The 10,621-nt window shown below is 51.0% G+C and overlaps 1 protein-coding gene across 2 annotated transcripts; it reads left to right on the forward strand.

The window, feature by feature from the left end:
- Positions 1 to 1,602: 1,602 nt before the first annotated feature.
- Positions 1,603 to 9,688, forward strand: RRP7A (ribosomal RNA processing 7 homolog A). Of its 2 annotated transcripts, XM_050954820.1 has the most exons (7): positions 1,609 to 1,728; positions 3,088 to 3,230; positions 5,808 to 5,933; positions 6,185 to 6,308; positions 7,352 to 7,449; positions 8,007 to 8,205; positions 9,122 to 9,688. In XM_050954820.1, the coding sequence occupies exons 1-7, from the start codon at positions 1,665 to 1,667 to the stop codon at positions 9,205 to 9,207; spliced, it is 840 nt and encodes a 279-aa protein (XP_050810777.1). In that variant the 5' UTR covers positions 1,609 to 1,664; the 3' UTR covers positions 9,208 to 9,688. The 2 variants fall into 2 exon arrangements, with proteins under 2 accessions (XP_050810785.1, XP_050810777.1); XM_050954828.1 differs by lacking the exon at positions 5,808 to 5,933 and having other exon boundaries at positions 1,603 to 1,728.
- Positions 9,689 to 10,621: the final 933 nt, after the last annotated feature.

A 10,621-nucleotide genomic window follows, 5' to 3' on the forward strand; every position in this document is an offset into this window, starting at 1 on the left:
TTCTGTTAATCTTGCTAATTTAGAGAATCTTCCCAACTGCTTTAGACTTCCTATCACAGCTCATCCCGACTTCTCCAAAGAGTTCTCATATTTGCGGCGAGCAGAAGTTAAAATGGTTGAGAGAGAGCTTTGACATGGTCATTTGAAAAAAATCTGTCTCTTAAAGAAAACAGTTTGTTCTGTGGGAGCTGGGATTCTCATGTTAAAGAGAGTGAGGGAATGGGGCAGAGCCTTAGATTCAGCTGCTCATTTCATAGGATTCCATCTCTTTTTTTATTGTCTTTAAGCACTCTGCCACCTTAGTGATTTTGTATTTTCCAGTGACAGAGACTTAAAAACAGTGGTTTGTGTGAAATTAGATGGTGGTTCAAGTTCAGTTTCCAGTGGTCCACCAATATCACAACTGTCAGCAAAGATAGGTAACGGAGATACAATTTCTCTCACCCCTAGGGTTGCACTGCACTTCGCTGTGGGAATTGGACAGTAGTGGGGAAGACAGAGGAGGAGTGATTTGGAAAGAACTTGTGTTATTTGTGGCTGTGCTGCACCTGTTCTGGGTATAGAGAGGTGCTTTCAGACTCCAGGGCTTTACATTTACCTCCTTTCACCAATGAGAATTTTTTTTTTTTTAAATAAAACTGACATCTTAGAAACAGAAGGGAGAGGGCATGCTGTGCTGCCTATGCCTAGAGCTCTAGTGTCTTCCAAACTGTCACAGCTTTCCTATGCAAGTTTGGCCACAGTGATTAACCTACTGCCTTAATTTCCCCATCTGTAAAGCAGTGATAATACTTGGCTATGGCAAGATTGTTGTGGGGCTCAGCAGCATTCTCAGAAGTAGCAAAATCCCCTGATGAAATTGCCCTAGAATGGAAATTGCTCTAATTAGGGAAAGGGCCATGGCAATGCAATCACTGGAACAGGGTCGATGAGGTGCTGTGGGCAGGGCCAGCTCTACTGTTTTTGCCCCCAAGCAGCGTGCTGAATTGCCACTGCTGATGGCAGGGGCAGGCTGTGCGCCCTTACGGCGGCACGCGCGTTTCCGGGGCGGTGGCAAGTCGGGGGCAGCTTCTGCCTTCAGTCGGAAGACAGAAGCTGCGCCGCCGCGCCCAGCTGAACATAAAAGCTGCGGCTGAATTGCCGCCGCCGCGGAAACATGCGTGCCACCCTAGCAGCACACGGACTGCCCCCGCCCTCCGCGGCGGCAATTCGGCGGGCTGCCTGGGGGCAAAAACACCCGGCCTGCTGCCCCTTGCAGCGAGCCGCCCCAAGCAGCTGCTTGGGATGCTGGTGCGTGGAGCCTCTCTGCAGCCACCTCTAGGGCACAGTCAGAAGCACTGTAGCTACTGCCAGGCCTGTGGGGTGTGAGGCCCTGTATTTACCCGACCCCCCCGTGCACGCTCTGACTCCACCCAGTTCGGCGCTGGCAGAGGCCTCCCTGCGAGACGGCTGCGCCTGTGCCAGCAGCACCCTGGCTGCGCGCGCTCCCGCGCTGCGCCTCGTGCCTCGCCGTTCTCCGGAAGCCCCGCCCCCTACCCAGTCACTGCGTGACGCCAGCTCCCCCAGCGCGAAGGGGACGCCGCGAAGGAACTACAGCTCCCGGCGGCCCCTGCGCGCCTCGACGTCCGGGCTGCTGAGCCGACGTCACCGATTGGGAAATTAAGATGGCGGCCGGTAAGAGGGAGCATGTGACCAGCGCGGAGGCCGGGGCACCGGCGGGCTACACAGGTAAGCAGCTGGGGGAGGGGCCTGCGGCGGGGACGGGGCACGGGTTTAAAGGGGGGAACTTCTAGCCTGAAATCCCGGGGTGCCCCCGTCCCCAGCGTATCCACAGGGGCTGATCAAGCCCAGTCCCCCCCCTCGCGCGCCCCCTGGGCCCCGGTTCTCGCACGCGCCCGTTGCCGCTGCCTGTGTCGGGCGCTGGTTGCTCCGCACGCTGCTGTCCTGCCCCGAGCCGAGCGCGTGGTGCATCGCCTGCGTGGCAGGGCCCCGATCCCGCGGCACCTTCCCTGGCCTGCGCCACAGCACGTCCAGCAGCTCCTGTGGCATGAGCAGGGATCCCAGTTTTCTGTGATGACACCAACCCCCCCGCCCCCCAAAAACATCTGGGTTAAAAAAACCCATTAAAGTCCGTCAAGTGTCAGAGGGGCAGCTGTGTTAGTCTGGATCTGTAAAAAGCGACAGAGTCCTGTGGCACCCTATAGACTAACAGACGCATTGGAGCCACGAAAGCTCATGCTCCAATACGTCTGTTAGTCTGTAAGGTGCCACAGGACTCTTTGTTGCTTTTTACATAAAAGTCCATGTTTTTTCCCCATGATGAACATGAGATGCTGAACTTAATTGTTCCTAGCCACGTTATGTGCAGGTATCAGTTGAACACAATATTTTACTGATATATTTACAATTTTTAAACAAGCTTGAAGCCTATAGGTACCATCAGTTATTATAACAAAATTAATAGACTTGCTGTCTGGCCACCTAGCTCTGAAGGCAATACCATACCGAGCCAGCTTTATTTCTGTGCTGGTGCTGCCTTCAGAGCTGGGTGCCAGGCCAGCAGCTGCTGCTCTCTACTCTGCCTTCAGAGCTGGGTGGCTGGAGAGTGGTGGCTGCTGGCCAAGCACCCAGCTCTGAATGCAGTGCTGCCACCAGCAGCTTTTCATGCTCTCCTCCCCTCCAGAATACATTCCATTCACCCACCTACCCTCAGTTTGAGAACCTGTGGAATAAGTGATACTGGTACTTTCAGTAAAAGTTAGTTAATGTTTTTATTTTTTCACAGAATTTAAAATTTAAGAGTCTCTGTAAAAATGCAAATTCCATGTTTTTCCATAAGAAATGGATTTCTAGTATTCCTGGCTGAGTAAAGCACTTTGCACCTTGACACATTTTCCTGAGTTGTCAGGACTGATGGGTGTTGGGGGAGATCTGGAGATTTATTTGTGGGAGCCAGGTAGAACCTGATTAGGCAATGAAGTCAGCAACTGATGGTGTTGCCTCCTAAAATGTTTTCTGGAACTTGATACTCTGCTGAAGTCAGTTGCTGTAAATTGCTACATCTCTTTAAAAATTGTCCCATTTTAGCCATTCCAGTTAAGCTTTCTGAGAAGCAACAGTCGCCTCACTACCTGTATGTGAAGGAGCACAAAGTCCGAGAAGGCACCAATACTACCTACCCTCCAAACCGTACTCTCTTTGTCCTTAATATCCCCCCATATTGCACAAAGGTGAGTTGTTGGTAGGGTTGCCAACTTTGCTTGGACAAATTCCTGGAAATTTCATCACATGACATAATCTTTAATTCCTGGAAACTCTAGGACAATCCTGAAGGATTGGCAACCCTAGCTGTTGGGCTGGAAGAAGTTGTGAAAGAAATACATGAATGTGGTCTTTTTACTGGGGGCTGGAGCATAACCAGAAGAGCAGAGTGTGATGCTGTAACAAGTACAGTAACTCCTCACTTAACATTGCCCTGGTTAAAGTTGTTTCATTGTTACATCGCTGATCAATTAGGGAACATGCTCATTTAAAGTTGCGCGGTGCTCCCTTATAATGTTTAGCAGCCACTTGCGTTGTCCACTGGTTGCAGGAAGAGCAGCCCATTGGATCTAGCTGGTGCGTGCTTGGAACCAGGGTGGGAGGGCGGCCGAGCAGGCAGCCTCCCTATCAGCTCCCCACTGCCCTAAGTTCTCTGTGCGGCAGCCGCCCAGCAGGCTATTGATTGCCGGGCACTTCAGCTGTCCCTCCCCCCACTGCCACGTGCTGCTCCTGCCCTCTGCCTTGGAGTTGCTCCCGGGAGCTTCCTGCTTGCTGGGCGAGGGGAAGAGGGGTGTTAATGTCAGGGTGTCCCCCTAGCCCTGCCCCCTACTCCTGTACCCTATTTCCATGGAGTGGAGGGGGGAACAACACGACAGGGCTTGGGACGGAGGGAGCTTGCTGGCAGCAGCTGCTGTCTCAACTTGCTGATCTACTTAAAAAGGCAGTGTACTTAAAGGGGCAGTGCATGTCTGTCTGTCTCTCACACACACACCATGTGTGTCTCTGTCTTTCTCACACACACATCACACGCCCCCCCCTCCCCCGACATTTTGGAAAGTGGAGGGAGTGGTATGCTCCAGTAGGATAGCGTGGGTTCAGTTTCCGCAAGGAATGTTTGCAGCCACTGCCGTGCGTTTATTGTATCTCCTCCCTCCATTTGTGCTGCATTGTAGAGTGAGGGGCTACATTAACAACAATGTGTTAACCCTTGAGGGCTCAGCCAAGTGCTAGTTCATCATTTAGCAGTAATGTATTCCCTGGGAAATATCCCACCCTCTGACTTGACCTCAACCACGTTTCACGAGCGTTATTGCTGTGTATGGTATTAAATTGTTTGTTTAATACTTACACACACACACACACAGAGTATATGTATATTTATTTATTTCACTGGAACCTAACAGCCCTCCCTCCCCTTTACATTAATTCTTATGGGGAAATTGGATTTGCTTAACATCGTTTCGCTTAAAATAGCATTTTTCAGGAACATAACTACAAAGTTAAGTGAGGAGTTACTGTATGTTAGTACTTGTATGGGAGAGCTGTACAGACTAAACAGTGGTGCAGGGAGAGGGTGATGATGACTTAAGAAAGGCCGTGCTTCCCTCTGAGGCTTTGTCTAGAATAAGGAAAAATGTGTTTTGTTTGTTAGCTAACCCCACTTGAAATGCCACTTGGGATCTAGTGTAGGTGCAGTTTAATACCTTTAAACCCACGTTAGCTAGTCAAAGACAACCATAGCGTGGAGCCAAAAGTTCACCTTGACTAGCTAACGAGTTTTTGTAAAATCACGCTTTGTCCTCGTTACAAGTTACAGGGGGATCACTGAAGCCTATGTCTTCCTTCTTGCCTGTAGGAAAGGTAAATTTGCCTGGTGCTTCTCCCATCTTGTGACATATCCAGTAACCGTGGGGAGTTGCCACAGATTTGCCCACGCAACCTCCTTAACCTCAAGGGAGCTGCAGTGCTTCTGGAGCTTATTGATCCTACAAGGCAGAAGTCTAGGGACTCTGTTACACCAGTTCCACAAGGAAACTGGTGTAAGTTTGTTCAGTTAGCCCAGAGTTGTAGGATATCATTGCTTTTAAAGGTACAACTGATAGACCATCTCACTGACCAAAGGGCTTCACAGGAGCTGGGTTTGATCTTCATTCCAATCTCACTCCTAAATGTGTCTTTGCTTCAAAAGTTTGTGCATGTTTTTAGGCCATGATGCAGCTACACAGAAGTAGAAGCTGATGCAGATGCAGCTCAGACGTTCTTGACTCTGTTTTCTGAAAATCTGCTGGGAGCAGATGTTTCTTAACAGTGATGAAAACACGTGCGCCCTGTGCTCACTATAAATTATCCCAGAGCAGTTGCACCACTATTTGAAAACAGGTACAAAACTTGAGTGTGGACACTCCCCTGTGGGCTGAGAGCCTAGATCAGGCTCCCTCATGGTAGGTACGCTACCAGATGGGGGACCCAGGCAAGGGTGTCTTGCTCCTTGATCCACCAGTTGCAGGAAACATTGTGAGGCGTCAAACTCACATGTGAGGGGAATGGCAGAGGGCTTTCTTGTCACTCAGCGTTGACAGCTGCAGATGAGCACAGGGAGACTGTTATAAACCATTCTCAGCTGGGAGGATGGTGATGGCTGCAGTGTGGAATCTTTGGAAGTAGGGGGGAAATGGGGTATCTACAGCAGACTGTAGCCCCCATCTCCCAAGGGAAGGGCACACAGGTGAGCCCTGGTCACCTTTTTTCCTCTCCCTTGTATTAAGGCATGTCTGTCCAGGCTGTTTTCCTGCTGCTCGTCTGTCCAGTATGTGAACGTGTGTGAGAAACCGGGGCCACGAGAGAAACCAGAGGCACCCAAGTCCAAATTCTTCAATCTCAAGACAGTTCTGGTAAAGCTCAGGGAGACTCTGAGAAGAGCAGAGGGAAAGGGGGCATGTTGTAGGGGCTCGGACAGGAAGAAACCTGAGGTGTTGGTGGGGAAAGAGGCCTCCTGAGGGATTCTTCAATTTTTTTAACTCTCTCCTGGGAACCCTAGTGCTGGCTGCAGCCTTATTTCTCTAATAAAGCCGCTCGTTCTGTGGTACTGCTTGTTCTGAGCTGATTGGTTACTGACTGTACCAATGCACTGCCTTTTCCCTAGGGATTTCGAGTGGCTTACGTGGTGTTTAAGAATCCGGCTGGGGTACAGGCAGCCAAGTCCCTATCTCTGCAGGGCCCTCATGTGATATCTTCAGAGAGTCACCCCGTGAAAACCGGTATCCACAGTAAGTCACCTTGTGCTCTCCAGACTTGTCAATGGGAGGGTGTATCAGAGTGGTGTCTCATCCTGGCTATATCCCACACCATAACAGTGCCATCCAGGTTGTGTGTCAGTCACCCCTCAACAGTGATTCTCACATGCCCCATGTTGAGCTGGGAGTTGTCCAGCATTTCCCCTGTCCCTCCTCCTTTTGTTCTGCATTCCCTGTATTCCTCACTCACCCCACATGGAACTTCTCACACTAGTGGAAGGACCTAGTTCCTGATCACAGGCTCCATAACCCGCTGCTCTGGAAGGGGTGGGGAGGTCCACAAGGGAGTTGCAGTTGTCACCCCTATATGATGCCTTCGTCATTCAAGTGGTTGTGTGGCCCTTATCCATAGTCTTTCAGTATCTTCTCTGGTTTGGGGGAGTTGGCCTTGACTTGCTTATAACTGAAAATGAGACTAGTCCCCATTCCTATGGCACTATGCATTGAAAATCACAGTGTGTTTTACTGACATTAATGAACTATCCAGCTGGGAGCACAGTCCATGGCAGAGCCAGGATTTCCTGTGGTTTGGCACCTCCTCCTGCTGATGCTGACATCTTTGCTTTAGGTTTAGAAGGATGTGATGCACTTTAAGGAGATGCTAGGTCCTCACAGCAGAGGATGTTAAATTTGAACTCTGAATGTTTAGGGCCCTGGCTGGCTTGTGTAGCGGAGCATGGAGCTACTCTGCTCTGACACTGGATTCTTCCCAGCCCTAGACGTGAGTGGCTATCTGCTATTCTCATCACACAGATGTTCATTGGCCTGTGTGAAAAGAGCTGACAGGCATCAGCCCAGATCATGGTGAGAAAGGTGCCTGGGCCCCACAAACCACTGTGGCCACATTTGTCAATCACTGGCTCCCTTGCTGGCCATCTTAGCAGGCAGGCCCTGGAGTGATGACATGGAGACTGAGCACCTCTCTGGTACCTCTGTCCAGGGCTGCATTGAGGTATCTTGTTGTGGGGTAGGCTCACTGGAGAGGCAGCTGCTGACCTCTTCTCTCCTTGTCTCAGAGTGGATTGCTCGTTATGCAGCTTCAGTGGTGGATCCAGCAGAGCTGAAGGCTGAAGTGGACGCTTTCATGCAAACCTATGATAAGAAAATAGCAGAGGTAGGAAGGGCTGATGAGATAAACCAGGCATGGGATTCTCTGCGCCTAGCAAGTCCTTGGGGACTGTCATTGTTGACTGGCCTGTTCCTGTTGGACAGAGCAGCTCTTTGCGCAGCAGCAGGAATGCCCGAGTCTTCCAGTGTTTCACATGCTGTCAGTTTGTCCACGCTCTTTATCGGGGTTGCTGGCTGGGCAAGGCCTCCTGTTTGGGCCCATGGTTGCCGTCTCCCAGTTGCTGGCAGGTAGTGCACAGGCACTTGGTCTGACCAGGTTCCATTATCCTCCCCACAAGCTGTGGTATAGTTACCACAAACACACCAGCTCTTGGATGCCCACATCCTCAGCCACTTTGTATCACAATTCTACAGCTCCCTCAGAACACCACCGTGGGCCTTCTCGCATGGCAGAGCAGCAGATGCTGGGATTCTCCGTGCCCTTGGGTTGTGAGGGAGGTGTTTGTTGGGTGACAGTCTCAGGAAGCTGTTGTGGAGTGGAACCAGTCGGCTCATGACAGGTTTGGACTAAGCTGCATTTTCTCCCTCATCCTTCTCACTTAGAAAGAAGCCAAAGCGAAGAAGGAGGAGGGTATTCCGGATGAGGAGGGTTGGGTGAAGGTGACACGGAAAGGCCGAAGGCCTGGACTCCCCCGGACAGAGGCTGCCAGCTTGCGGGTGCTGGAGAGGGAGAAGCGAAAAAGAGCACGCAAGGAGCTGCTCAACTTCTATGCCTGGCAGCATCGAGAGACCAAGAGAGAAAGTGAGTTGTGTAGGCAGGGGTGACTACCTCCTTGTTCCCCAGCATCACAGTCTGAACACCCCACCTGTCCAGGTTGGTTGTCACCAACACTGTGACAGGTGAGAGTGGCCACCACTGCTCTTGTGAATTCCAGGCACAGGTGCAGGACAGCCAGTCACACCACTTCAGGCTGCGATCCTGTCAGATCTTGGAAGCTAAATGGGGTTGGTTCTGGTCAGTATTTGGATGGGAGACCTTTGCGGAAAACCTGGAGAAGTGGTGTTGATTCAAATGGTTGCATTTTCCCTTTCTGAGTTCGTGCAGAAGCAATATCCAGCAGAATGCTGTGGGGAGCTTGGGTTGCTATCTGAATGGTACATGATCATGAGATCCTTGTCTTGTCCTCATTGATTTGATTCCATGCCAGTCTTTGTAAGAACACATTTGTTAGCACCCGTATCCTTTCCAAATTTCCACTACATGCATCGGATGAAGTGAGTATTCACCCACAAAAGCTCATGCTCCAATACATCTGTTAGTCTATAAGGTGCCACAGGACTATTTGCTGCTTTGTGTTCTCTCTGTTTCCCTTGAATTCCCAGTGAATATCATTTTCACTGGCTGCATACAGGCAGCTGTGTTAAAGTAAACAGCGACATGTTCCACCGCAGATGGAACTGCAGCACATTGGTAAACGAGAGAGTCCCTATATATGCAGTTCTAAATTCAGCACTGATGCAATGGGAATTGCACCACTTAACTGAAGTGGCTGTTGAGCCTGCTTGTGCTGGGATCAAACTTGCTTCCCAGTAAGTAAAGAGCTTTTGAGAGCCGCCAGGGTACAAAGCTCTCAAGCAAGGTAAATCATCTGCTCTTGGTAATGTGGCCATGCCCATCCCGGTCTTGCCATACTCAACCTCCCTCTTTGTCCTTTCAGACATAGCTCAGCTGAGAAAGAAGTTTGAGGAGGACAAGCAGAGGATTGCGCTGATGCGGGCCCAGCGCAAGTTCCGGCCATACTGAGCCACTCTGGGCGCTGCCACGTCCTTGGATGTTTCTGCGGGAGGACGCGTTGAGAAGTTTACAGACAGAGCCTGCTGAGGGGCCTCTAGGAAGTGCAGTGTCACCGATTTGTTCCCTCTGCGGTAACCTGGGCCCTCAATGAGAAATCCCCATTGGTTACAAGTAGAGGGTTGGGTGGAGCTCTTTGTCTGCTGAACATGCCTTTAGTGGCAGTGAGCCCAGCAGAGACTCCCATTAGCATGACTCATGTGCAGTTCAGAGGCTGCAGCCCCTCCTGTGCTCAGTGGAATGGGGTCCTCCTGTAACCAGCCTTCATCTTCTATCTTACTGCAGTCTCCTCTGGACACCCGTCTTAAACCAGATCCCCCAGCAAGGGATGGGACCCACCCCCACTCCTGGACAACTGCAGGAGGGCTGCTGCTGAATCAAAGGCAGCAGATGTCCACTGTATGTGAATTGTAAATAAACTTCCCGTTTCCTATGTGCCGCCTTATTGCCCTTGTCAGCCGTCAGCTAGCAGCTCTCCACATGCCTGCTTGAGTAGATAACAGGGCAGAATACACTACGTAGTGTGTGCTGGGCAGAGCTTCTGCCCTAATCTAGGCCAAGCTAGTGTGTTGACTGCTGCGGTGAGCCTCCCCACGCCCTGGGGGAGGGGAAGTGAGGCCCTGTGGAAAGAGAGGAGAATGCTCCTGTCCCCCTGAGACCGTGCCCTGTGGCAGTTTTTCAGAGCGCTGGGCTGGTGCCTGCAGGCTTACAAGGCAGGTGTTCATGCTTCCCTCCCTACTGTCATGAGCCTCCTGCTTGTTGCCTTTAGGGCACTGAGCTGCTCTGGCTTATCCTCTGTTTCAGTACGTTCACAAGAAGGCAGTGTCAGTGTCCTGTGTTTCTGACTGCAAGGATGGTGCTCGCGGGGGCCTGCCTGTAGCGCTTTGGCCGGGGGAGGGAATCCCCGCAGGCCCATGCTTCTCCCCACAACCCTCTCATTCCCTTTCTCTCAAATAAGGGTGAATCTGTTTTAACAGTCCAGCTCTCTTTTGGAGTAAGTGGCCCCCTTTATTACAGTGATGGCAGCTAGGCTATTGCTTGTTTAGCACATGGGAAGAGTGTGACCTCTTTTGATTGGTTTGAGTAGACACTAGAAAATGTGTCACAATGGCTGCTGTTCATAGTCCAGCTGTGAAGCTGTGTATTCCTACAGGGTTGTCTGTCTCCCTCCAGCAATGCCACCCTCTACTCCCCTCCTAATACCAGATTGTGGCTTTTTGCTCAAATGCTGTACTCTCCTTGGATGCCGAGTCTCCTGTAACCTGCTAAGGAGCAGAACCTGCACTGTGCACCTACTGGTCCCAGAATAAATTCATGTCACTCCTGGCTAAAATGCTCAATGAAACTAGAGATGCAGAATTGTTAT

Source organism: Gopherus flavomarginatus, chromosome 1, assembly GCF_025201925.1.
Source record: "Gopherus flavomarginatus isolate rGopFla2 chromosome 1, rGopFla2.mat.asm, whole genome shotgun sequence".
NCBI classification, from domain to species: domain Eukaryota; kingdom Metazoa; phylum Chordata; order Testudines; family Testudinidae; genus Gopherus; species Gopherus flavomarginatus.